We start from the raw sequence: 26395 nt of genomic DNA on the forward strand, positions 1-26395 counted from the left end.
GAACGGCGGGTGGAACAGAAGCAGATGGAGGGAGGCTGGAGAGTGTCCACTATCTCTAGGTGGTTTTCACCAGGTCATAGACATGGATATGAAAGTCATCATCATATTTGATGTAGTAGACAGAGGGCTTGGCCGGGACCTGGTAGATGACCAGGCCTGTTCTCTTCACGCCCTTGTCAGTAACATACTCTACCTGTTTCCCCACCAGGCTCTCCGTCTCTTCTCCTGGCTTCCTGTCTGCGGGTAACAGGTGTTTGTTTTCTGAGGAGTGAAACATTAAAACAAGTCACACTGAAGCCCGAGTTAGATTGAAATGTTCTTGCACTGCCGACTAACAAGTATCTGAAAAGTGGGTATAAAATAATGTTTTCCAGGTCGGTTTCTGAGAAAAACATGCATGAAAAGTATTAAAACCAAAGGTTCTGTGTAGTTATTTGTACGGTCCATCTAATCATTACTCAAATTACGCAAAATGTCCCTCTCTCTCTCATTTTTTCCCTCAAATCCAATTTTCTTCATATCCCCATTACGTCAATACGTTTACAGACCTTGTCATAAAAACACTCTCCATAATTGTCAAGACTTTCCAGACAAATGTAAGAATCCTGAATATATATATATATATATATATATATATATATATAAATATGTTTTTATCGTGTGTTAGTCAAGCTTGTAATCTGCTAACTGAAAATGATCACAGAAACAAAGCTTTAACAGACTGAAATTACAATTTATGAGTTTTTACAGGCCTTAGTATCTTGCATAATGCTTCAGTGTCCTGACATTACACAAAGAAGTCCCACTGTCTGAATTAAAACTTGATTAAGTGTTACTGAGGATGTGTGCCAATAGAACATCCTCAAATTAGATGCAGCAGTTTGTGGATGTTTAAACATAGCCATTACCTCTGGAGCAGCTCCAGAAACAGCTGTCTTAGTGAAAACACTGATTAGAGTCTTGGATTCTTCAACATCTTGACCATACATATCTGATTTCCCCAAGAAAACCAAGCCTTTGCTTTAACTCCAAGCCCTTACTTTCTTGGGAAACTTAAACTCTTGACAATGTGACATCAAGAGTATCTGTGTCTAAGTGCTTAGCTTGCTTCTAGGAGTCAAACCTTCTGACGTAGACAATACAGCCTTCATTCAACGACCATGACTGCTGGTGAACTCACATGGTATCCATGTCAAAAAAGATTTAACAGGTCTCCAAAGCAGAATTTCTTTTTCTTTTTCAAAACGGTCACATGGCAGGTCTTGAGGTCATCTTTGACGCTTCAGGGCAAAAGTATTCAATGAAGCTTTATGAGGTATCGATCTGTCTTCGTCACACACACACACACACACAAATCACCAGTACCTGCTTCAGGCAGAATCCTGAGGTCTCCGTCAGCGTAGTCGTCCCACAGCTGGTACATATAAAGTACGGGGTCCTTTTCATAAGTGATATAATACCAGTTGGTCATGATTGGCGCTCTGGAGAGGACCATTCCTCGCCACTCATTCTTCTCTCCATCCTCCTTTTCAAAAAGATGCTCCACAGCTTTGCCCACCAGCTCCTCTGCTCCTGGAGGTATCTTAATCTTGTTGTTCACTACGGAGACACAGCCGCAAAGGATATGCAATGTGAAAGTGAGCATTCATAATACAACTGCTGCTGCTGCAAAAAAAAAAGTTAGTCATTGCAGATTAAAAGAGCGCCTTAGTAACTCACCGACTTTCTCCGACAGGACCTGCAGGCTCGACACTCTCTCGTCCTTGAACAGCTCGATGCCGTACACGCAGTCGAAGCCGTCGTACTTCACCATGAAGAGAGAAGGGTTCACGCTAAGCCGGTCGAGCACCGTTCCCTTCCACTTGCTCTGGTTCCCCTTCTCGCGCCAGTTGTGCTGAATGCGGACTCCCAGAATGCTGTTGGGATCCGGGGTCAACGTGTCACTCAGCTCCCCGCTACTCCGCTTTCTGGTAATACAACGTGAATAACACAGGTCAGCGGCTGCCACCATAAAACAAAAAAAAACTACATTATATGCAGCTGGTTATTGAAATTAAAAAACTCCAGACATAAATCCAATACAGTGGTTATTATTTACAGTGCTGTATGTAATCCTGGGTTAATCACATTGACATGTTTGTGACATTATAGTATGTAATATACTATTCTGCTCAGAAACCACCGCTCACGGCATCACGTGATGACATGCACAGTAGCTTTGTTTCCACATACCTGCCCCTTTTCTTGGACATGCCTCCAGAGAGTCAAAGGCTACTGGTTCAGAGAAAAGACAGGGCATGGTTCAGTTATTGTGTGAGTGAGCAGGACAGCTGCCAAACTTCACATGCACTGTTCTACTCCAGCATGAGGAAGGCCTCTGCTTCTGCTGAGAGGCTGGCCTGTCTGCAGAGACCCGAGACTGACACCTCCAGCAGCCAATAGAGTAGCACGATGGAACAACTTCCTGGTTATTTACTTTAACTACACAGCCATGGAGGTCACTGTTTGTAACGTCTGTGCACGTTTTGTCATATTATTGCATTGCACGGCCTCAGTTAAAGGATTTAAAAAGCCACTGCAAAAAAAAAAAACTACGGCTGACATATTCTCTTGAAGTTGTGTCAGCCATTTCACTGTATCTGACGAATGTACAGTATGTGACGTTAGCCGGGTGCATTACAGTGGACACAACTTACACATTAGCAATATACATGTAACATATGATGAGGCGAGTCCGATAAACTGCGCGCTGAGGCATGCCGTCATACCACCTGTGCTGGACTAAATCCAACACACCTACACCTCACGCTGTAGGTTATCAATGCCACTCGTCTGTCCTAGCTTCCACCTCAATGCAGATGTTACTGTAAGAGAAGTGGAGGCGGCTAGCTGGAGCTACACGCGCTCTTCGGTGTCCCCCACCGGCCGACAGGTAACCAACACCGGCAACAACTGGGCGTTAACAGCCTCGGATAATGCCTTCGTTACCTTTACGCAGATGTCATGTCAGTATTGTTCAGTTCGTCTGGCAGAGAAATGCTGCCACACACCAAACCCGCCTGCGTAAATCTCGCGAAACCTGTGGAAAATGGGAGATGCAGAGACGAGACTCGAGTTCCCGGCGAGCCCTCGGTCACCACGACCGCGGAGACGGACGCGAACACGCGCGCAGTGGACGCCGGGAGTTTGAGTTTTTTTCGACGGTGATTGTGGACTTTTAACGACCGAAGTTACACAGGTGTTGCAGGCAGTACTGCATGCTGCGTTCGGGTGTTTTCGGAAATAGCGTAATTACGGCATTAGAGCGTGTGATTGACATGCAAACGTCCACAACCCGACCGACCACAACAGGCGAAGTGAGGCCGGGATTTTCTGTGACGCCAGAGTTTCCTTGAATTTGACTTAAAGGGGCAGACAGCGCATGATACGTGTGCAAGCAACATTAGCAATAAATGTAGCGTTCTTATGATTATGTTTCCAAGTTCACTCTTTGTTTATCATGTACTGCCCACGACAACATTTTGCATCGTCAGTTTCAGAAAATAAGATGGCATAACACCACAAAGCTTGCGACACATTTCGTCCTCTAGTCTACACCACTGCTGCAGAGGAAATTACACATCTTGAATACAATTATGTGACGTATTTTGGTTATATTTAAACCTTAAACGCGAGCATGCACGAACTATATTTGCATGATTCAACCCTGCAAGTACAGTGTGCAAATGGGAGCACGCGATGGTTGTATAGATGATGCATTGACATATTATCTGAATGCATATCACTACCATGCATACATCCATATGGGCAGCTAGTCCCGTTCACCACTCGACACGCATTTAGAGTATGCACACATGATTGGGAATATCTGGGCACCCTGCCGTCACAGATGTTTTACAGGTATTCATACATTGTCCCAAATGAAATCTTACAGAAAACATTGCATTTCAACGTGCTGAAATACGCCCCCTCTCTGCATAACTTCAATGCGCCACTATCACCTGAGCATATATGATCAATAATAGAGGCGAAAAAAAAGAATAAGCAAAATGTCTTTATATGAATACAAGTGTAATGTTAGGCTGTCGTTGCTATAACCGAGGTAATACGTTGTTAATAAATTGGCACCCGCTGATGACGTCATTGGCTTCAGTACCCGCTGAGGGCACGGTGCATGCAGCCGCAGTAGTTTTTCAACGTGTTTTAAAGAGGTTGAGTTACTTGTTCATTTGACAAAGTAAAAGTGACCTTCTTTCGTTACTCTGGGTTGCCGCGGCATAGCTTTATTCTTGTTTTTGCCGCGTAGTTACGCACACACCAATACACACACTTCATTCATCATCAGCTTCATCTACTGAACTACCGCTGGACAGCAAACCGTGAGTAACCTGAATGGATGTAACGTAAGTTGAGCACTAATCATTACAATATTTCTATGGCTTCGTGGACTTTTAAAGAAGGAAGCTATCAGAATTATGCCACGTTATTAATTACACTATAATTAGAGTTGCACATCCCGGTTGCAGTTTACAAGTTACAGGCTATTAGTGGGCATGATATCACCCTGCTAACTAAACGTTCAACTGAATAGCACGCCTTTTATTGTTTTTTAATGCAATGACCTATACCAACTAAATATGCAAACATGAACAAAACAGGACCTACAAAATATTTTTTTCTCCAAAGTTGTAAAGACATAATTCATGGTTTTATAGTGCTGTCACTGTATGTACATTTTTCAAATGTAACTTTCTTCTTCCACTTACCATTTTAGATTATATTCAACTCACTGAACACTTTTGGCGTGTTTTGTATTTATTGATTATTTTGCAAAAACAAAAAGTAACACAATTTATCATCTCATTTCATTCACCGTGTTGTCACTGTGTTGTTAAACAGAAATAAAACAACACGACGTCACGTGTTTGTATATTAAAAAGGGCCTTATCTTGAAAAGTAGATCCCATTCAAGCATGCTGACATATTACCATTCTATCTAATCAGCTTAATTGTTTCTCAACACAGATGCAATCCATTGCCTGAAGGACGATACGCGTGTGTAGACATCAGGGGTCCTGGGGTCTCCGCATCGGCGTCCAGAGAAGGAGACGACGCCTGCTGCAGCTCCATCACACACCAACGGGCCACCTGAATCCCCCTGAAACAGAAAAGAATACAAGACACTTAACAGAAGGGACGCTTTGTTTAAAATAGACATTTGTTTTCTTCTGTGCTCAACATTAGTTGCTTTCTGCACGCCTAAAATAAGGCGGCATCATTTGGCACCGGGGAAAAACAGATCTCGCCATTAACAAGATAATCTCAGATCTTTACAAAAGATGTTTAGCGTCTCTCCAACTTTACACAGAACTCCTCCAAAGGTTAGTTTGAGTGCTTGATGTCCTGCCAGTGCGCTCTCTTACCGAGCAGAAGCCTTGAAAGACGCGGGCCCCCGTGCCACAAACCATAGTCCTGGTGATCGGAACAGTTTGCCATCTGCGACGACATGTCTGCTGTCGCAGGAGGGTCACGTTGACTTCCTGGAGTCTGTTTGGTAAGGTGCCGTTATCCCCGACATCCCCCCAGCCAGCGGTGATGCACTGACTGGATGCATTCAGCCTGCCCGTTTTCGGAGGGATCAGCTGCACTGCTGCAGTCAGTTGGGCTCGACGGTCGAGCTGAAACAAGGACATCAATGGTGAAAAATGTAATCTCAAAGTCATGTTGTGTGCTTTTGTGCAAACTAGAAACAGTAATTAGGATCATTCTTCTGCCTAAAGTCTGATGTAGTGTAATAAACAAAACAATTTAAACTGTCCTCACCTTCAAGAGCATGATGTCATTTGCATGTCCATTATAGTTGGGATGTGGGAAGGATGTGACTGCACTGAACTCCTGCTTTGCAGGCTCATTAGCGGTCAGGGAGCCGGCTCCAAGTACAACTGTGTATGATCTGGAGATCAGAATGTAGTGATTACTGGACATAATATATGCTCTTAAGGCTGGTAATAATCTCTGTGAACATTTGCCAAAGACAGCATCCATGTACCAGGAAAAACTGTTTCAAAATGACTCCTGCTTGTAACCTAGCTTCAGTTTGACAAATAAATAAAACAAATGTGGTGTTTACTATAACGGATTACTTACGCCTGGCAAACTAAAAAAGTCCCTGCAAGTGGATTTCCAGACGGAATTGAAAACAGAAAAACACATTGGTCTTTTAAAAAAGATCCTACCTGGGTATCTGGCAATGTGCCGCAGTGAGCACAAAGTCCTCTCTCACCAGGACTCCCCCACAGTTGTGGCGACCTCGGAGTTGCAGCGAGGCCATGTAGGGGCGCGATTGCGGGGCAGCGTCTCTGCCTCCAACAATATGAGAACCCTCCGCTCCTGAAACACAAAATCACAATGCATTATGTGTTTATCCAGGTGTTTTTTCTGCTTTGTAGTAAATGCAGATAAATAATGTCTTTGCTGCGTATCGACTGCTTACCATTGAGGACGAAGAGCAGCAGTAGCAGGTAACTGGTTGCCATGGTCTCTGGTCAAATCCACACCTTCTACTCATGGGCTTGTCGTTTTTTAGGAAAATATCTTGCTTATTTTGTGGTCTTTGTTGCTTCATTGTGTTTGCTAACATGTCCTGTTGTCATTGGTGGTGTTACAACATATGTGGCTTTTAGATTTTCGAAACAGGGCTTCATATTTGATGCAAGAAACCGGTGCCGTTGGAAATATAACCGCCTCCGGTTCAAACTACCATTATGTTTCAGCCAAAAATCTACTGATGCACTAAAAGCTAGACACTTGTTTGGCAAAGGTAAACATTTCCGGATAAATGGTAGTTAAAGTCCACAAGGTGGCATATTTGTTTGTGTGTATGTGGGTTGTGGTTTATTCCATATAATTCCATATATTCCATATAAATGGTAGCGCTTGAATTTAAATCTTCCAAAGTCTGATGGGTTATTTCTCTTTTCATTGCATTGCATCACATTGAGTGAGAGAGTTATTAAGACAGACATAAGCCAGACAAAAAGTATGCAGTTATAAATATATGTAAGTATGGTACAGCGATTGTACAATAATCAAAACCTTTAACACGGAAACTTGTGATGATTATCCAAAGCGATTATACTAGTGCACTGGTTTCATAACTGTGATGTGGCACTCAAAACTGAAGGAGGAAACTGGTTTGTGTGGTTCATGATACTGTCACATGAATTCAGAAAAATGCATGGTGCGTGATAATAAATATAGTGCACTGGTTTCATATCTGTGACGTGTCACTCTGGTTTATCTGATACTGTCACATAAATTCAGAAAAAATGTTTGAGTAGGCTGTTTTACCAAAACCCCCAACAGCAATTGATGAAAATGCAGATTCTAAAAAAGACCCTAAAATCATTGCTATCTGGTATCTTTGCATTAATGTCTCCTTTTTCAAAAAAGAGATGTACAACAAAGTGTTATTGCATCATCAAATTCATCCAATGTAAGTCTACTTATTGTGAACTTGTGAGGGGAAGTGGGTCCACAATGAAAAACATGTAAAGATGCTCCAAATAAATGGAAGAGGAAAATCCAGAATGGATTAATAGAGTGACCCGTATGGACACAGTGACACATTTAGACTTCCACAATACAGAATCCTGGTGTTGCACCTGAATTATCCAGTTATTGAATCAATCCAACAAAAATCACTTAATGTTGCTCAAGAATATTCATAAAAAATGAAGAAAGGAGGCCTAGAGTTAACTAAATCAAGTAGCTGAAATTGTCCTAAATATAAAAGTGATTAATGAACGACATGAGAGGTAAAAGAAGAAGAATTTGACAGAATGTGTGAAACTCATGAACTGCTTCACGCCGTTGAGGCATCAGATATCATCAATGCAAAAAGACAATGCAAAACAATAGCATACGTTGCAAACTTGCAAACAGGCATTGATCAAAGGATGCGGTTAAAAGTCAAGATAAAGCAGATGATAATCTTATCAGATGATAATAAGAGATACACCCTTTTTAGTTTGGGTATGCTATTTCGAGCAGAAAACCTAAAAACTGCCATGGGGCTTAAAAGGTTCAAGAGGCTGAAATTGTCCTAAATATAAAAGTGATTAATGAACGACAGGAGAGGTAAAAGAGGAAGAATGTGACAGAATGTGTGAAACTCATTAAGTGCTTCATGCCGTTGAGGCATCAGATATCATCAATGCAAAAAAAAACATACATTGCAAACTTGCAAACAGATTGATCAAAGGATGCGGTCAAGTCAAGATAAAGCAGATGATAATCACGCAGGCCAACACATCACACGTATAAAAGGTCTACATGACAGCCCCAAGAAGAAAGACAGGTCACTTGTCTCTCTGGCATCATGCTCGCTCTGCACAAGTTTCTGATGTTTCTTCTCCTGGCGTCTCTCGGACGAAACGGTAAGATTCCCAAAACATTATTAACATTTTCCAACCATGTAATGTGAGTTTAAACTAATTTGGATTTTCTCATCTTTGCAGCAGATGGGAGTGAAATCATAGACGGGGCCAACGCCCCGGAGAACTCCATGCCGTATATGGCCGCGGTGTTCAGCGGGACTAACGTCGTCTGTGGAGGGTTCCTGATCCGGGACAACTTTGTGCTCACTGCTGCACATTGTCATGACTTGTGAATAACATTACCTTCCAGTAATCTTTAAATCATGTAACTGTAAATCAATTGAAGAAGAAAAAAAAGATGTCAAGATATAAAAACCAACATTTTTCATTTATAAATTATTATTATACATTATAATTTTGCTCTGACAACTGCTCTGTTTTCTCTCATTCAGTGACGTTACACATGTTGTTCTTGGCACCAACAATGTTCACGGTAGTGATGGAGTGAAAATATCGATTGAAAAAACTATCAAACACAAATCTTGTCAAACTAACAACTTACTCAATGGTTATGACATCATGCTCCTCAAAGTAAGTACACATTCTCAGGTGACATCATACATTTGTTGGGTCATCTTTTTTATTATTATTATCATCTCCGTATTCCAGCAATTGTTTGTTCAAATTAAATAAAAACAATGTGTGTTATAACATTTGTTTTAATGTTGTGTTTCTCCAGCTGAGTACGAAGGTTGAACTGGGCAACAAGATACAAACCATTCATCTTTCCACAACTGAAATGAATCCGTCAGCAAAGTGCAAGGTGGCTGGATGGGGCGCTACAAAGAGTCTTGGTGACGTTGTTGACGATCTGAAGGTGGTGGATGTCTCCATCATCAACCTGCAGTACTGTAAGAGTAGGTGGGGCCATCTTCCCAACAATGTTATCTGTGCAGGTGGTGATAATACGGGAAAAGGAATCTGTCAGGTGTGTTTCCTTTCTGTTAACACAACATGTCGCCTGGTATAGAAGTGCAACAAACATCTAATATAACACGATGAATAACCAAATGAATCCTCCTCCTCCTCACAGGGTGATTCTGGTGGTCCTCTGGTGTGCAACAGGAAGGCTGTTGGTGTTGTGTCTTTCAACGACAGAAAGAAGTGCGATTACAAAGAGAACACCGATGTACCCAACGTCTACACCGATGTATCAAAGTACCTGAAGTGGATCGAGACCCAAATCAAAGCTAATGAGTGAAAATCTAGCACAGCGCACACTCACTGTAATATGGAGGTTTTGCAGTCAGTCAGTGTGACCGAAATTCAAAATAAAAGTTTGTTTCAAATACCGCGTTTGATTTCCTTCATGCCATCTGAAAAAACAAATGGTGTTTAAGTGAATAAAAGCAACAGTAATAATAATGGTAATTGTGAATGTTTGAATCAAGTGGATAGCGAATTAGATTCTTTATTTCCCTGCTCTTATAAATGACTAGTCTGTAAAGCATTAATCAAAAGGTGCCTTATTAGAAAGTGGTAGCATGTTGACCGTTAAAAAATTACTCATTTGCTTTGGCCATACCAATTAAACTAAAGCTGCAAAAATGGACAGAATGCACAGAAGTAGGTCAGTGAGGACACTCGTTAGGAACTTAAAGAAAAGTATATAATTTAAAACAATAAAACTTAGAAAGGCCACCCTCTCTCTGGAAACCCCAATGTCCTGTAAGGTGTAGTGAAACGCGCTTCATTCAACCCCAAAATCAAGCAGCAATGAATCCAGACCATTGGCTCGAAGTTGTCGTATGAGACACTATAAAATCTCGCCAAGATTTCTGTCCGTGTAGCAACAGCTGAGTTGCAGCGAGGTACAGCATTGTGTGTACTGTTACTCCCGTTAGCTGTTAGCGAAACACACTGCACATGGTGTTAGCTGTTAGCCAAACACGTTACCCCCCCTCAGCTGTGTTATCACTAGCAGCCCCTCGCAGACGGTTTAAGGGTAGTGTGTGAGGAGTTACCAGGCAGTCAAAGGCGGTTCAAAGCAGCCAGTAAAAGATGTTCTGAGAAAGTGTGAGTCACCGCAACCACGAGGGGCCCTTGTGCGAGCATTCAGCCGTAATTGGGCACCTAAAATGTCATGCATTTTCTTTCAGTAGAACGCGAGATTAAGATTAGCCACGGAGAGACACAGACATGCCCGCTAATTCAGTCATGCACACACACACACACACACACACACACACACACACACACACACACACACACACACACACACACACACACACACACACACACACACAATCCCATGATTGACGGGGGACAAAAAATATGTGTAATTAACCAAAAAAGAAACGGAGCAATTTCAACCCTTTTCCAATCATAATCATGATCTCATCATTATTTAATTTACTATATAGTAAAACATATGTGTGTGTGTGTGTGTGTGTGTGTGTGTGTGTGTGTGTGTGTGTGTGTGTGTGTGTGTGTGTGTGTGTGTGTGTGTGTGTGTTGGAGTCTGGTGTCATTGTGAACATGGAAACGATGATTCCTGTGGTTCAGCTACTTTGTTACACAAGTCAAAGATTGTCAAGGTCATCCACACAAAAGAGCCTCAGTGCTGCGTCTGTGTTATTTAGTTGTTCACTTTGTAAAGAAATTAAGTTGATTAAAATATGGCCGTTCCAAATGAATCTCAATTTAAAAATCTGTCTTAATTCACATTCTGTGATAACGTTCTTCATCAAGAGATATAACATTGTATTCCAGTCAATAAAACAAATGCAAAGGTTCTTTCTCCAGGGTTCAGTTGAGCTCAACAGTGTTACTAAAATCATAAGTACTTAATACTTAATACCTGTGAATATAAAATGTACATTTTTAATCGCATACAGCTGAGAGGCTCAGTTGTTGGTCGAGCAGCTCTTTGCAGAAGAATTACATTACGTTGCATTACCCACAAACACATTATTCCTGAATAGAAAGTGAAATTTCCAATTTTTAAAAGATGAAAATGAGTAAAGAATACAAATTACAAACTACTGCCCTAAACCTTTAGGGTGTCCAGGTTCACCTTGTAGCCACTACATTGCAAATTTGCTTGATAATGCACTATTAAAGCCGGCATTATGATCTGCTCTTGAATATATATTTATACTTTATTATATATTATTATTATTAATAATTATTATTATGTATACAGTATATATATTATATATCTATTTATATGTATATATTATAAGAAAGATTTGATGTATTTTTACATATATCAAGCAAATCACATTTACATACACAAAAGGACTCTCACTTTCTATTATAGATTTGAATATGTATATACTATTAAATGTGAAAAATGGGGTAGGGAACAGGGGTTAGCAGGTGAAGGGTAGGGAACAGGGGTTAGCAGGTGAAGGGAAGGGAGCAGGGGTTAGCATGTGAAGGGTAGGGAACAGGGATTAGCAGGTGAAGGGTAGGGAGCAGGGGTTAGGAGGTAAAGGGTAGGGAGCAGGGGTTAGCAGGTGAAGGGTAGGGAGCAGGGGTTAGGAGGTAAAGGGTAGGGAGCAGGGGTTAGCAGGTGAAGGGTAGGGAGCAGGGGTTAGGAGGTAAAGGGTAGGGAGCAGGGGTTAGCAGGTGAAGGGTAGGGAGCAGGGGTTAGGAGGTAAAGGGTAGGGAGCAGGGGTTAGGAGGTAAAGGGTAGGGAGCAGGGGTTAGGAGGTAAAGGGTAGGGAACAGGGGTTAGGGTTGAAAATAGCTCCGTTTCTTTTTCAGTTAATTCACACATTATGTTTTTCCCCCGCCCCTCTAGGATGATCATGAGATTGTGTGTGTGTGTGTGTGTGTGTGTGTGTGTGTGTGTGTGTGTGTGTGCGTGTGTGTGTGTGTGTGTGTGTGTGCGTGTGTGTGTGTGTGTGTGTGTGTGTGTGCATGACTGAATTAGCGGGCATGTCTGTGTCTCTCCGTGGCTAATCTTAATCTTGTGTTCTACTGAAACGAAATGCAGGACATTTTAGGTGCCCAATTATGGCTGAATGCTCACCAAAGGGCCCCTCGTGGTTGCGGTCACTCACACTTTCTCAGAACATCTTTTACTGGCTGCTTTGAACCGCCTTTAACTGCCTGGTAACTCCTCACACACTACCCTTAAACCGTCTGCGAGGGGCTGCTAGTGATAACACAGCTGAGTTATAAGATGTGAGCTTATTTATTAACTCAGTTATTAGTTATGTGTACGGTATGTTTCCCTAACAGCTAACGGAACTAGCAGTACACACAAGCTAGTTTTGGGTTGTGTTCATCCAATCATGCAGTACAGCAGTGGTCATTGCAGATGCACCTTTCTAAGTTTTATTGTTTTAAATTATATACTTTTCTTTAAGTTCCTAACGAGTGTCCTCACTGACCTACTTCTGTGCATTCTGTCCGTTTTTTTCAGCTTTAATTTAATTGGTATGGCCAAAGCAAATGAGTAATTTTAAACAGTTAACATACTACCACTTTCTAATAAGGCACCTTTTGATTAATGCTTCACAGACCATAATAGCAAGGAAAGAAAGAATCTAAGTTATTCGATTCACACATTCACAATTACCATTATTATTACTGTTGCTTTTATTCACTTAAACACCATTTGTTTTTTCAGATGGCATGAAGGAAATCAAACGCGGTATTTGAAACAAACTTTTATTTTGAATTTCGGTCACACTGACTGACTGCAAAACCTCCATATTACAGTGAGTGTGCGCTGTGCTAGATTTTCACTCATTAGCTTTGATTTGGGTCTCGATCCACTTCAGGTACTTTGATACATCGGTGTAGACGTTGGGTACATCGGTGTTCTCTTTGTAATCGCACTTCTTTCTGTCGTTGAAAGACACAACACCAACAGCCTTCCTGTTGCACACCAGAGGACCACCAGAATCACCCTGTGAGGAGGAGGAGGATTCATTTGGTTATTCATCGTGTTATATTAGACGTTTGTTGCACTTCTATACCAGGCGACATGTTGTGTTAACAGAAAGGAAACACACCTGACAGATTCCTTTTCCCGTATTATCACCACCTGCACAGATAACATTGTTGGGAAGATGGCCCCACCTACTCTTACAGTACTGCAGGTTGATGATGGAGACATCCACCACCTTCAGATCGTCAACAACGTCACCAAGACTCTTTGTAGCGCCCCATCCAGCCACCTTGCACTTTGCTGACGGATTCATTTCAGTTGTGGAAAGATGAATGGTTTGTATCTTGTTGCCCAGTTCAACCTTCGTACTCAGCTGGAGAAACACAACATTAAAACAAATGTTATAACACACATTGTTTTTATTTAATTTGAACAAACAATTGCTGGAATACGGAGATGATAATAATAATAAAAAAGATGACCCAACAAATGTATGATGTCACCTGAGAATGTGTACTTACTTTGAGGAGCATGATGTCATAACCATTGAGTAAGTTGTTAGTTTGACAAGATTTGTGTTTGATAGTTTTGTCAATCGATATTTTCACTCCATCACTACCGTGAACATTGTTGGTGCCAAGAACAACATGTGTAACGTCACTGAATGAGAGAAAACAGAGCAGTTGTCAGAGCAAAATTATAATGTATAATAATAATTTATAAATGAAAAATGTTGGTTTTTATATCTTGACATCTTTTTTTTCTTCTTCAATTGATTTACAGTTACATGATTTAAAGATTACTGGAAGGTAATGTTATTCACGAGTCATGACAATGTGCAGCAGTGAGCACAAAGTTGTCCCGGATCAGGAACCCTCCACAGACGACGTTAGTCCCGCTGAACACCGCGGCCATATACGGCATGGAGTTCTCCGGGGCGTTGGCCCCGTCTATGATTTCACTCCCATCTGCTGCAAAGATGAGAAAATCCAAATTAGTTTAAACTCACATTACATGGTTGGAAAATGTTAATAATGTTTTGGGAATCTTACCGTTTCGACCGAGAGACGCCAGGAGAAGAAACATCAGAAACTTGTGCAGAGCGAGCATGATGCCAGAGAGACAAGTGACCTGTCTTTCTTCTTGGGGCTGTCATGTAGACCTTTTATACGTGTGATGTGTTGGCCTGCGTGATTATCATCTGCTTTATCTTGACTTGACCGCATCCTTTGATCAATCTGTTTGCAAGTTTGCAATGTATGTTTTTTTTTGCATTGATGATATCTGATGCCTCAACGGCATGAAGCACTTTATGAGTTTTACACATTCTGTCACATTCTTCCTCTTTTACCTCTCCTGTCGTTCATTAATCACTTTTATATTTAGGACAATTTCAGCCTCTTGAACCTTTTAAGCCCCATGGCAGTTTTTAGGTTTTCTGCTCGAAATAGCATACCCAAACTAAAAAGGGTGTATCTCTGCAACCACAAGGGCTATTTGAATACTTTTGGTGTTATAATAAAGGAAACCCATGTGAGCTTTTGGTCAGATGTGTAAATATTAGTATATATGTTGCTGGCTAAGAGTAAATAAAGATTGAAACACAGAAAAAATAGAAGTTTCATGTCCGCCTATAAAAAAAAGCACTTTCAGGATGATTATATCCTTGAAATGATGCTTCACTTTGCCCTGAGGCTCTCCCAAATCATAGCACAATTTGTGAACAGTCTCTCTGCAATGTTTTCACTTGAAAAAGTGAAGCAGAACAAAGTCAGAGAGGTAAAGTACAGAGAGAACTCAGACGAGGTTTCCAAAATTTGCCTTTCGGCACATTTGCGCATATTTTCGCGCATCTGTGACATTTGAATTTTTTCATGTAGCAAACCTTATATTTCACTTGTATGTGGCTTATGATTTCAATAAACTTGCATCAGTGTGGATTTACTGGGGGAAATGCATTTTTTCAACAACAAAAAATAAAGTTTCAAAATGTGCTGACTGTGCGATTTATGTTGCTGTGTTCTTTGGTTCGTATCTCGGTGATGCTTTGCGGCAGAGGGATTTGGAATAGATTTGGAATCTGTGTGAAATTGTCTTGCTTTTTGCTATTTGTCTTTTTCTGATAGCACTAAGCTACGGGCTGCTAGTTCCGGAAACATGCAGAGTGGGCTGACTCGTGACAAAATTATAACTATTTTATTTTAATAATTATTTTAGTTGTTGTTTGAGTTGTGTTGAAATGGCTGACTAAGTATTGTAGCCCAGGTTTTCTTGTTTAATTTGATGTGTAGCATCAATATATTTGTTCATGATTATTGTAATGTTTTACACAGTTTAACTAAAATTTAAAAGAAGGGGCTTAAAAGGGCTCTAGGCCTCCTTTCTCCATTTTTTATGAATATTCTTGAGCAACATTAAGTGATTTTTGTTGGATTGATTCAATAACTGGATAATTCTGGTGCAACACCAGGATTCTGTATTGTGGAAGTCAAAATGTGTCACTGTGTCCATACGGGTCACTCTATTAATGCAATCTGGATTTTCCTCTTCATTTATTTGGAGCATCTTTACATATTTTTCATTGTGGACCCACTTCCCCTCACAAGTTCACAATAAGTAGACTTACATTGGGTGAATTTGATGATGCAATAACACTTTGTTGTACATCTATTTTTTGAAAAAGGAGACATTAATGTAATTGTCCTGTGAGTGTCCGAGGCAGTGGGTTGATAACGATCCCGTCATCAAATCAAACAGTTCAGTGTTTTTCTCTTTTTTGAAAAAGGAGACGTTAATGCTAAGATACCAGATAGTAATGATTTTAGTATCTTTTTGGGAATCTGCAATTTTCATCATTTGGCTGTTTTTTTGGGGGGTAAAAAGACCTACTCAAAACATATTTGACAGTATCAGATGAACCACACAAACCAGTTTCCTCCTTCAGTTTTGAGTGACACGGCACAGTTACGAAACCAGTGTTTTATTTTACTATTGCACTAGTATAATCGCTTTGGGTAATCATGATGTTTCAGTGTTAAAAGTTTTGATTACCGTATATTGTACAATCGCTGTACCATACTTACATATATTTATAACTGCATACTTTTTGTCTGGCTTATGTCTGTCTTAAGAACTCATGTGATGCAATGCAATGAAAAGAGAAATAACCCATCACACTTTGGATGATTTAAATTCAAGCGCTACCATTTAGGAATAAACTACACATACATACACACAAACAAATATGCCACTTTGTGGACTATAACTACCATTTATCCCGAAATGTTTACCTTTGTCAAACAAGTGTCTAGCTTTCAGTGCATCAGTAGATTTTTGGCTGAAACATAATGGCAGTTTGAACCGGAGGCGGTTATATTTTGCATCAAATATGAAGCCCTGTTTCGGAAATCTAAAAGCCACATATGTTGTTACACCACCAATGACCCTCCTCAACGTGACCCTCCTGCGACAGCAGACATGTCGTCGCAGATGGCAAACTGTTCCGATCACCAGGACTATGGTTTGTGGCACGGGGGCCCGCGTCTTTCAAGGCTTCTGCTCGGTAAGAGAGCGCACTGGCAGGACATCAAGCACTCAAACTAACCTTTGGAGGAGTTCTGTGTAAAGTTGGAGAGACGCTAAACATCTTTTGTAAAGATCTGAGATTATCTTGTTAATGGCGAGATCTGTTTTTCCCCGGTGCCAAATGATGCCGCCTTATTTTAGGCGTGCAGAAAGCAACTAATGTTGAGCACAGAAGAAAACAAATGTCTATTTTAAACAAAGCGTCCCTTCTGTTAAGTGTCTTGTATTCTTTTCTGTTTCAGGGGGATTCAGGTGGCCCGTTGGTGTGTGATGGAGCTGCAGCAGGCGTCGTCTCCTTCTCTGGACGCCGATGCGGAGACCCCAGGACCCCTGATGTCTACACACGCGTATCGTCCTTCAGGCAATGGATTGCATCTGTGTTGAGAAACAATTAGGCTGATTAGATAGGTAAATCAAACAGTTCAGTGTTTTTCTCTTCAAATCTATACTCGCACACAGTTCCCATATTCATAAATGCAAGCTGTTGCTGTCTGGTTATAATGTCATCTTCCGGATTACACAATTACACAATTTTAAACCCTTGTAATTATACAGAGAGGGCCGGAATCAGACCGAAAGGTTGCATAGCTTCTCTGCTTTTTGACCACTAGTAGGCGCCACGTCCTGCAGTGCATTACGAACCTCCCTCACTCCAAGCCGAACAATGTGTCTGTCATCCTTCTGACAGAGAGAGAGAGAGTTGTGTGATGCACATTCATCCTGATCGACAGAATAGACAATTACATTATTAATTGAATGCACTAATTTACCTTGCACTTCAGTCAAATAGAAAGCACGGATGAAGCAATGCAGATGTGACAATACCTCTCCAACACGGTGAAAGAATACTGATGCAAAACTACGTGTACGTTTGTGCTTACTATGCTGCATGTCCTTCAGGAGGTTCGATCCCCCCCAGATCGCATTTATAACCAAGATATATGCCGACATATGCAGTTAAAAACAGAACATTGGTGTTAGTGGATTTCTGGTCCTTGCTTTGGATGCTGCCACACACACACAGCCACAGAGGAGGTGCTCAGGACTTCCCAGAGGAGTCGGAGTCCTGGGGTCTCATTTATAACCATTGCGTACGAACAAAACAGGGTCGGAAAGAGGCGTACGCCACTTCGAATGCAAACTTTGTGAACAAAACAAACAAAAATTGATGGGAGAATATAGGCCCACATGCACGGAAACTCTGACCTATGCATGCGGACATTTCAGAGGCCGATGGTGAGGTGGGGAATTGAAGCCGGATTGTATAGAAAGGACATGTTAAAGGCATCGTAACAGGTATAATGAGGCCTCTCACATTTAATTCCACTTCATATCACAAGCGACTTTGCACTCATATATTATATTTTTCATCAACAGTCAAACCAGCAGTGTTATTTGTGCTTGTACTGGTGATCCATAACTATAAGCACATTTTAATTGTTAAAGATATAAAGAAACAGTTTTTAAACCTCAACAGCAACGAGATGATTGGCTCACAGAGGTTGTGGCCCGAATCTGATTGGTTTAACTGGAAGAGTGAACGCCCCCATTCAACTGATTGAGTTGAGAGAGTGAGAGGGCCAGAGAATGAAGCTATAGTTATCCTTCCTGATTGAACTTAAGCTTAATTTTGTCTGTCTCTCTGGTTTCTGACACTCTTTTGAACCCTCTCCTCTCCCTGACTGTGGATACTAATCCACCACATCAAGCCATCCTCCAGTTTTATACAAATGCAAGACTTTAACATTAAGTGGATCAACTTGAAACAGCCCACTGACACATTTGTCTCAACTCTGTGACAAACTATGAACCACAGAAACCACAGTTTCCAAATTCAGGTCTGAGCATCAGTGCAGTCACTGTTATGAAACAGCTTTGCAACAGTTTTGCTGTTTCGTCTTACAAAGTGTCTTACAAAATACTTTTCGACTGGGGATACTGGCTTTGTGCAAATTTAACCATCTGTACTTTGACAAATATACCTAGAACACTATGGTAATAAATTCAACATGGTTATTAAAACCAAAACAACAGGCTTGTGCTGAGGATTAAACAAAGGTGTATTTCCTATTTGTATAATTTTTGCTTTAAGGTCTTGCAAATTTGATTTGAAAATGCTCTTCATCAGCTATAGAAAATACACCAGGAAAGAGTTGCCTTTTAGTCTAGTATTGAGTTTCATTGTCTGCAGGGCCTTTTAAATAATATATTATACAACAAACTACCTTTTGGAAAGAAACCCTCTACATATATATTTTTTCTATAAATACAGTAATTAAAATACAGCATTTGACATTGAAAAGTTATGTTTTATTTTCATTTTAGATATAAAACAAACGGTGACAAGGAAACTTGAATACAGCAATACCTTCACAGTAATATGTTTTCTTTATAGAGCACTCTAAAAGCAAAAGTTTGAAAGTTTGAAAATTCACAAGGCATACACAAGAAAAAAAACATTATTATACGACATATCAGCCATCTCATGATAAGGCAGAAAGGATGACAGCTTTTAAGAAAGGCCATTTTTATAAAAGTGAGTTTAAAGACATCAGCTGACCATGTGTGGCGGTGGACAGCTGTTCTAGAGATGAGGAGTCAGTGCAATAGAGGACAATGAAAGAATGCTGAATCATTACATTTAACAATCATTTTGCTTGAGAATCTTTTTGATCCAGGGAAGGTATTTGGATATATTTGTATAGACGTTAGGTACATTTGGATAGTCGCAGTTTCCTCCCAAGTTGAAAGACACGACACCAACAGCCTTCCCGCTGCACACCAGAGGGCCACCAGAATCACCCTGTGAGAAGGAGGGGGATTCATTTGAAACCATTCAGACTAGAAACCATTGACATTCAATTTGTTTTGTTTTATGACTGGACAGAAAACATACCTGACAGAATCCTTTTTTGGTGCCATATCCACCTGCACAGATAACATTGGCAGGAAGACTTGTCATTCTATGACTCCATTTGTTCTTACAGACCTCCAGGTTCACGATCGGCACGTCCACCACTTTCAGCACTTTAACAGCTTTAGCACCTGTTCTCGTGAAACCCCATCCTGCTACACGGCACTTTGAGTTGTCTTTTATCTTAATCTCAGTGTTTGGAAGTCGAAACGGTTGTACTTTTTTGCCCAGTCGAGCTTTCCTGGACAGCTGGACACACACAGAATAACAAAGTGAATAACCAATTTACAGCATTCGTTTGAAACCATCAGAACATGAAAGTTAGATTTGACTGTAAAAATGCTTCACCTGAGACTGTTAGACTGGTTAACTCTCTACTCACTTTGAGGAGCATGATGTCATCCCCTTTTTTGACGTTCACATAAGATGGAAACTTGCATGCCTTTACATCGTATCTCATTGCGTTATTATCAACTTTCTGGAGATTGTGCGTACCAAGAACGACGCTGAGATTCCTGAGTGAGTGATCATTGAGAGGTTGTCAGCAATGTAGAAAAAAAATGCATGTAATATTAAGTTCTTTGGATTTCAGATTACATCATTCGAGAAAAGTTAACTCACGAGCTCTCACAGTGCGCTGCAGTGACCACAAAGTGCTCATTGATGAGGAATCCTCCACATTGGTGAGCTCCATTGACCTGCACTGAGGCCATGTACAGCATCAAGTTCTCCGGGACGTTTTGACCATTTATGATCTCACTCCCAAGTGCTGAGAAGATAAGAGAAGAAAGAAGGATGAGTTAACACAGTGTTAGGTGATCAGAGACTAATGACCAGTTGCTGTGTTCTTACCGTGAAGTCCAAGACATGTCAGGAGATGCAAAAGCAGAAACCCGTGCAGAGCGTGCATCATAATGGTGATGCTGAACCTGTTGTCTTTGATGTGTCGTGTCAATCCTTATATACCACAGTGTGCTCAGTACGGGACCCTGCGGTTAAGGTCTGCTTCGACAACACCCCTTCAGCCACATCCTCTGTGCGTCAGGTTCCACCTTTAATTGTCTTATAGTGATGAGTGCATGTGGTCAGAGAAATGCAGTATTGCCATTGTTTACAGCGAATATAAAGTGTGTGGTTCGGCTGCCTCCGTGGCCTGAAGCACGTACACGCATTATGTGATCAGCGTGGGATGAGTTTTCACACACGTCTGTGCCGGTAAGCAATTCCTTCGCTCCTCCATTTGATGTCTTCAGTGTTCCCTTTTGGAGGAGGCCTCCAGGAAGAGCGGCAGGCTTTGAAGCACATTTTGCCTAGTGGTCAAACCCTGGAATTACAACATCTAGGTATGTCCCGTGATGCCATTGGGCCTAAAAAGACATTTTCTCTTAGACTTACATTTGGAAAGACACGTCTGTTGTAGAAGGTTAATTAACTTCCCGGTACGAACACTTTAATAGACCCTATTTAAATCAATAGGTCCCAACAAGTTGGTAATTGCGATAATAGCCTAATCCAGAGTTAATTCCCTTCCTCCCTTCATGTGATTGAGTCTCACAACGATGCTGGGCCGAGGGCTGGGAGGCAGGGTTAAAGGAACCACTAGTTCTCTTCATGTATCCACGCATCTGTCACTACTGTATTTTCATTATTGTTGAGACTTTTTAAACTTTCGTCTTTTTGTATACACCAAGCCACTTAAGCCGAGGGGACCTTTAGTTTGATAAACCGAAGTGAAACATCATTTGTTTCACTTTTTAGCTGTGAGCTTTGGGCTGTTGGGGGCTTTTATCAGTGTGATGTTGCTCCAAAACCTAATTGAGTAACAGAAAAGAAACCACAGGTTGGGGTGTCTAGATTCTCACAGTCAGAAGTGTGCAAGACTGTAAAGTCTTAACTGACTGACAGCCAGAAAGCGGTTGAGCCATCGTGTCTCATCTGTTAGGGTTTTGTACTAGTGTTACTTCTGGGAAACACTAATCTGCAGCCACATCGAACGACCCTTCGCTGTGGTGGTATACGTGTGAAGTGGAAAACAGAGATGCAACACCAATGTTGATCAACCTGAAACCACCCACAGGTTTCTTTGAATTGCGCTACAATCTTTATCTACAGAAACCACCGTTCTCAGCTGCAAGATCTGAGCATTGATGTTCACACAGTTGCAGTTTTGAAACCATACCATAATAGACAGCAGCAGATGAAATACATGTTTAATTGTTTGAAGGCTTTTTGAAAACCATAAGCACCAGTTGGATTTGTGTTGCATTCGGTACGGCCCTTTTATTTGCAGGCAGAGGTCAGAGTCTCTGCACCTCAAGCAGAGAAAGGTTAAGCAATAGGAGAGTAGTACTCCTTTAACTTACCCTCAGGTTTTGTGAGTATTAACCTTCATCTTGTGTTAGCTTTCTGTTACCATCTCTTATGTTAACGGGTCAGTTTTGACCCATGTCTTAAATCAGCTATAAAATACACTAAAAAAAACAGCTGTGTATCATCCAATGTGTTTCTCATCTCTTGGTTACCTTGTTAGACTTCCTTATCCATGAAAATATTGTTGTATGTTTTAATATTTTTGGTGTGGGCCTCTGGGCCTTTTCTTTGTCAGGATAACCCTCGATTTCAATTAAATAAATGGTCAAATGAACCTCAAGAGAATCATATAAATAAATAAAAGGTTGTTGTGTTACCTGACTATTACTGAGGGGTATTAGAACACATCTCTTAAATACATTTGTTTTATTTATTTTTTCATTTTAATATTATTAACTATAGTAACATCAATGGTGTTACGGGTCAATTTCGACTCATATATTTACTTAAAGTTCTATATTTACTTTATAGAACTTTAATACAAACACAAAATGAAAAGTCATAACACAACATATAGATTTGCAAGGTCAAGCAAACAACAACCAATCAAGCAAATCCTATTTTTATAACTGGGTCGAACCCGACCCTAAAAACATAAAAGTCATAATTTCAACCAGAGCATTTTCTAATTTAGTGACATTTTTTGTTTTTATTTTGTTGAAATAGAGGTTCCTGACAAAGTCCAAAAGCCTTGATGCAATGAACAAATGTGTGTGGTTCTTTTATGCATTTAAAAACCTAAAACACAAGAGGAAGGTTAACATGAAGCCTCCTTTACCAGCAGCAACATTACATTAATGTGCACATGAATATTAATGCACCAGCTTTCGAAATTGAAGCATAGTCATGATATGTGCTTATACTCTACCCAAAAACAACTTACTGACTATCACAATAAACATTGTTAATTTGAGTGTAACCTTGATGGGGAGAGGGGTGCAGTCTTATTACATTATGTTGCCTTTTTCTAAAATCTACTCCACATCAGCTGTTACAGGTACTCTGTTAGTTCTTCACAACATCCAGCAGAGAGTGCCAGAGTTTGCAACAAGACTTTTAGAATTGCTCTGCTTTTTCACCATCAGAGGGTGCCGCTTCTCCATCGCTGCAAATCCAATGTAAAGTCACAAATTGAGCCGTCTAATGAATCTTCTCGTAGCATCTGCCTGTGCTGCCTTTAAGGCCACTCACAGTGAGCATGTCATCTCGCTCCAAATACACGAGGTACATGTCTCACAGTGAGGTGGTTCATGAAGTGGGACAGCGATATATAAAAGGAAAACCACCAATTCAATTACATTTCTGATGAAACAGCAACAGAATCCTACCACATTGTCTTATTTCATTGCTGTAAATGCCAGCAGGGTTGAGATTGATTTTTCTGTACCGTCATCATAGTTTATTCTGCCATGATTTTTTCCTTTCTGGCTACGATGGGATGTTATGAGCTAAAAGGGGCCAACTCTGTACACACAGAAACGTTGAGTACGATTCTAGAGGCACTGCTTCAAAGTCATGTGTTTTCAAACCTTCATATAAAGTACAAACGTGTCGAGCCAGGACAGATTTATCATTGGTCCTGAAGGCTCCACTCTTTGGCCTGCAGATGAACCCCGCGGCTCGTCTAGACGCAGCTTTTGGTAAATGCTTTTGGTAAAAATGTCACAGGTACTGTTCCACAACCTGTCTGCGATGGTAAAGTATGCACTTTACCTACAGCTTGTTTTTAAGCTTTAGTTTCAGCCAGGATTTGAGTGGAAGATTGTTTTACAGACACGGTGGGAGTGGATCCAGTTTTTCTTGCTGGTGTCAAGTTCTTTCTCCTCCGACTTGCTGACAGACCTGGAAACAGTAAATGCTAACAGTCTGATACAACTCACTGCAGAAGGACTCGATCCAACGAAAACCTTCTCACCTGCTTCACGTCATATATCCTGACAGGAAAAAGGAAAGCAGATTTTAACATTGTTCATGGAATATCTCTGCTTTTAAGGAGGAAAACACACCAGTTAATCTCTGAATAAAAAAAACAACAAACTTCAGTGTTGAAAAAGTACCGCCGTGACAAAACCCAGAGTCTGTCTGGTTTCACGGGTATGAGGAATTACTTCACACAGCCGGGGCTTGAGGGGCAGGGTGGATAGGCTTTGGCACGACTAAAACTTTGCATGAAGCGACACTGACTTTGGTCTTTTCCAGTCACCAACAGCCAAAGACAACCTTATGATGTTGACTGGGACGTTGGCCAACATGTGGCTGGCCGGCTTCCGCTGGTCTGTGCCCTTAAGGCTGCCACCACCTTCTCTGTGATCATCTTCTTAAAGTCTTCTTAAAGATTTTATTTCGATTGCTTGTATACATTTGACTCACACTCCTATATTTTGACAATTTACCAGGTGGGTTGCAACCTTTATACTCTCGTCTGTATAAAAAAAGTTGATCATAGCTGAGTCTACATTAAATAAAGAGGTCTATTTATATGCAGCTTGTGGTTGCCCACAGCTGTCTCTCAAAACCAAAGAGTGAAACAATGGTGGACGGAGAAAAATCAGCAGTAGACTCAAACAACTGGAACAATTTAGTTATCATTTATTATGTATTATTATTATTTCTTATTATCTTCTTGGCTTATGTGTGCGTGTGTCCGTGTGTGTGTGACAATAATTGTGCGCTCTAGATCTTTCTTTGGTCCCCGAAACATTCCCAAAATAATGTTTTATTTTTATTTTTTATTTATTTTTATTTTTTGTCCCTGGGTAAGCGGAACACTTGGTAGCATTGTGTGACATATTTTCATTCTGGCCTATACTTTAACATATTTGTTGATGGCACGTTATTCCTGCTTTTTCTTTTCTGCTCACACAATAGCGAATGTGAAGCTTGGTGGGGACATAATTTAAGGGTGAGGATATATTCTCTCTCTTGATGAGAGTTAGACGAGGAAATCGAGACCACTCTCATATCTTTACACCACGTTGAAGCTGCAGCCAGCTGCTAATTAGCTGAGGTTAGCATTACAAACTGGAAGCAGGGGGAAACTGCTAGCCTGCCTCTGTCCAACGTTGAAAAAGAAATGTGCTTACCAGCGCCTCTAAAGCTCGCTAATTAACACATTATATCGCATTTGTTTAGTCTTGAGCCTCCAATGGTTGCTTGGCAACATCTCGGTGAAACTTACCGCTCCAGGCCAAGAAATAGTTTCAGCACATAAACCCCTTGCCGTTTACACACTTAGGTCTATATAACTTCATTTATATAATGTCTTGAATAGGGAGTTTTAGAGATGCTTGTCGTGGCTTTTTTTTAACCGTTGCACAGAGTCAGAAGAGCTGTTCATCCCTGTTTTCCGGCTCTATGCTATGCTAAGCTAACCATACCATTTGCTAACCATTGTCTGCCGCTGTGCGGACCTGAGAGAGGTAGTAACCTTCTCATCAAACTCTTGCCCGGAAAGCAAAAAAAATCTATTTTCTATTCTTTAAAATTCTCATTTTTGAGACCATAATCTGGGGCCTGAGAGCGTGTCGGGCACCTGCGCCACCACGCATCCACCACGCATGTCACCACGCATCCACACACTGTTGCATCTATGTCTTCACTCTGTCTCTCCCTAACTTTCAACCGAACAAATAATTCTCATTTTATTCCTCTGTACGTCTCGCTAATATGATACCCTTTTCGGTTTATCCGCCCATATGAGAAAAACAATCATTTAATTTCCTTACTTTTCCTCTCATCCATTCTGATTCACACAATCATCCCTCCGTCCACCTCTTCACCTCGTCCCCCGGTGTCTGGCACGACTGGAGGCATCCAGAGAATGCCCGACATGGGGTTTGGCCGGTTCGGCCCCACATACCTGCGGCGTGGCATGGCAGGGCTTTAGGGGAAATGTGGCGCATGTGCCACTCAGCAGCCCTGTCTGATGTCCAGTAAGTGGCTTCAGACATGAACACTAATCCACTCAGTGATGAGAAGGCCTCCGTCTGATGGCTCTGCTGCAGGCTGCCAAGACTGTCCGAGCACCCTCTCGGGTTCAGACGGAGCACGGCGAGGACAAACTCCAGGCTTCAAAGGGAATCATTGCAACTTTAATGAAATTGCATTTCCTTTGCAGGTATTTGACTGTGATGAATCAATTTGTTCATGCTTTCCTTCTTTCTTATGAAATATTTATTTTCGAAAAGAGACTCGGGACAGTGAACTCTATCTTTGCTCTCAGATGAAGTTGAGGACATATGA

The 26395-nt window shown here is 41.0% G+C and overlaps 5 protein-coding genes across 5 annotated transcripts; 1 reads left to right on the top strand and 4 right to left on the bottom strand.

The window, feature by feature from the left end:
* Positions 1–27: 27 nt before the first annotated feature.
* LOC306738838 (spindlin-1) lies at positions 28–3080 on the bottom strand. Its single transcript, XM_079220760.1, has 5 exons — positions 2989–3080; positions 2233–2274; positions 1720–1967; positions 1366–1599; positions 28–261 (listed from the first exon to the last, which is right to left on the bottom strand). Exons 2-5 carry the CDS (start codon positions 2250–2252, stop codon positions 56–58), a joined length of 708 nt encoding a protein of 235 aa, XP_079076886.1. The 5' UTR covers positions 2253–2274; positions 2989–3080; the 3' UTR covers positions 28–55.
* A 1763-nt stretch (positions 3081–4843) lies between these two features.
* Positions 4844–6536, bottom strand: LOC306738840 (serine protease 57-like; the record flags this gene model as incomplete). Its single annotated transcript, XM_079220762.1, has 5 exons — positions 4844–5158; positions 5424–5678; positions 5824–5953; positions 6237–6390; positions 6494–6536. The coding sequence occupies 5 exons, from the start codon at positions 6534–6536 to the stop codon at positions 5006–5008; spliced, it is 735 nt and encodes a 244-aa protein (XP_079076888.1). The 3' UTR covers positions 4844–5005.
* Positions 6537–8380: 1844 nt separating this feature from the next.
* On the top strand, positions 8381–9639 carry LOC306738894 (duodenase-1-like; the record flags this gene model as incomplete). The annotated part of the gene is made up of 5 exons (XM_079220822.1): positions 8381–8438; positions 8520–8667; positions 8831–8969; positions 9118–9366; positions 9472–9639. The coding sequence occupies 5 exons, from the start codon at positions 8381–8383 to the stop codon at positions 9637–9639; spliced, it is 762 nt and encodes a 253-aa protein (XP_079076948.1).
* A 3483-nt stretch (positions 9640–13122) lies between these two features.
* On the bottom strand, positions 13123–14229 carry LOC306739099 (serine protease 1-like). Its single transcript, XM_079221051.1, has 4 exons — positions 14108–14229; positions 13806–13944; positions 13409–13657; positions 13123–13303 (listed from the first exon to the last, which is right to left on the bottom strand). Exons 1-4 carry the CDS (start codon positions 14206–14208, stop codon positions 13136–13138), a joined length of 657 nt encoding a protein of 218 aa, XP_079077177.1. The 5' UTR covers positions 14209–14229; the 3' UTR covers positions 13123–13135.
* Positions 14230–19510: 5281 nt separating this feature from the next.
* On the bottom strand, positions 19511–20696 carry LOC306739015 (mast cell protease 1A-like; the record flags this gene model as incomplete). The annotated part of the gene is made up of 5 exons (XM_079220955.1): positions 19511–19672; positions 19766–20032; positions 20166–20298; positions 20405–20552; positions 20636–20696. The coding sequence occupies 5 exons, from the start codon at positions 20694–20696 to the stop codon at positions 19511–19513; spliced, it is 771 nt and encodes a 256-aa protein (XP_079077081.1).
* Between the last annotated feature and the right edge of the window lie 5699 nt (positions 20697–26395).

The sequence above is a fragment of the Taurulus bubalis genome (genome assembly GCF_910589615.1).
Source record: "Taurulus bubalis genome assembly, chromosome: 7".
Taxonomy (NCBI): Eukaryota; Metazoa; Chordata; class Actinopteri; order Perciformes; family Cottidae; genus Taurulus; species Taurulus bubalis.

Coding starts and splice junctions, on each gene's coding strand:
- LOC306739099 (XM_079221051.1), bottom strand. CDS start 14,208: ATGCCGTATATGGCCGCGGTGTTCAGCGGGACTAACGTCGTCTGTGGA. Junction 13,945..14,107: donor GCTGCACATTGTCATGACTC/GTGAATAACATT, acceptor TCTCTCATTCAG/TGACGTTACACATGTTGTTC. Junction 13,658..13,805: donor ATGACATCATGCTCCTCAAA/GTAAGTACACAT, acceptor GTGTTTCTCCAG/CTGAGTACGAAGGTTGAACT.
- LOC306738838 (XM_079220760.1), bottom strand. CDS start 2,252: ATGTCCAAGAAAAGGGGCAG. Junction 1,600..1,719: donor GGTCCTGTCGGAGAAAGTCG/GTGAGTTACTAA, acceptor GTGTCTCCGTAG/TGAACAACAAGATTAAGATA. Junction 262..1,365: donor CAGGATTCTGCCTGAAGCAG/GTACTGGTGATT, acceptor TTCACTCCTCAG/AAAACAAACACCTGTTACCC.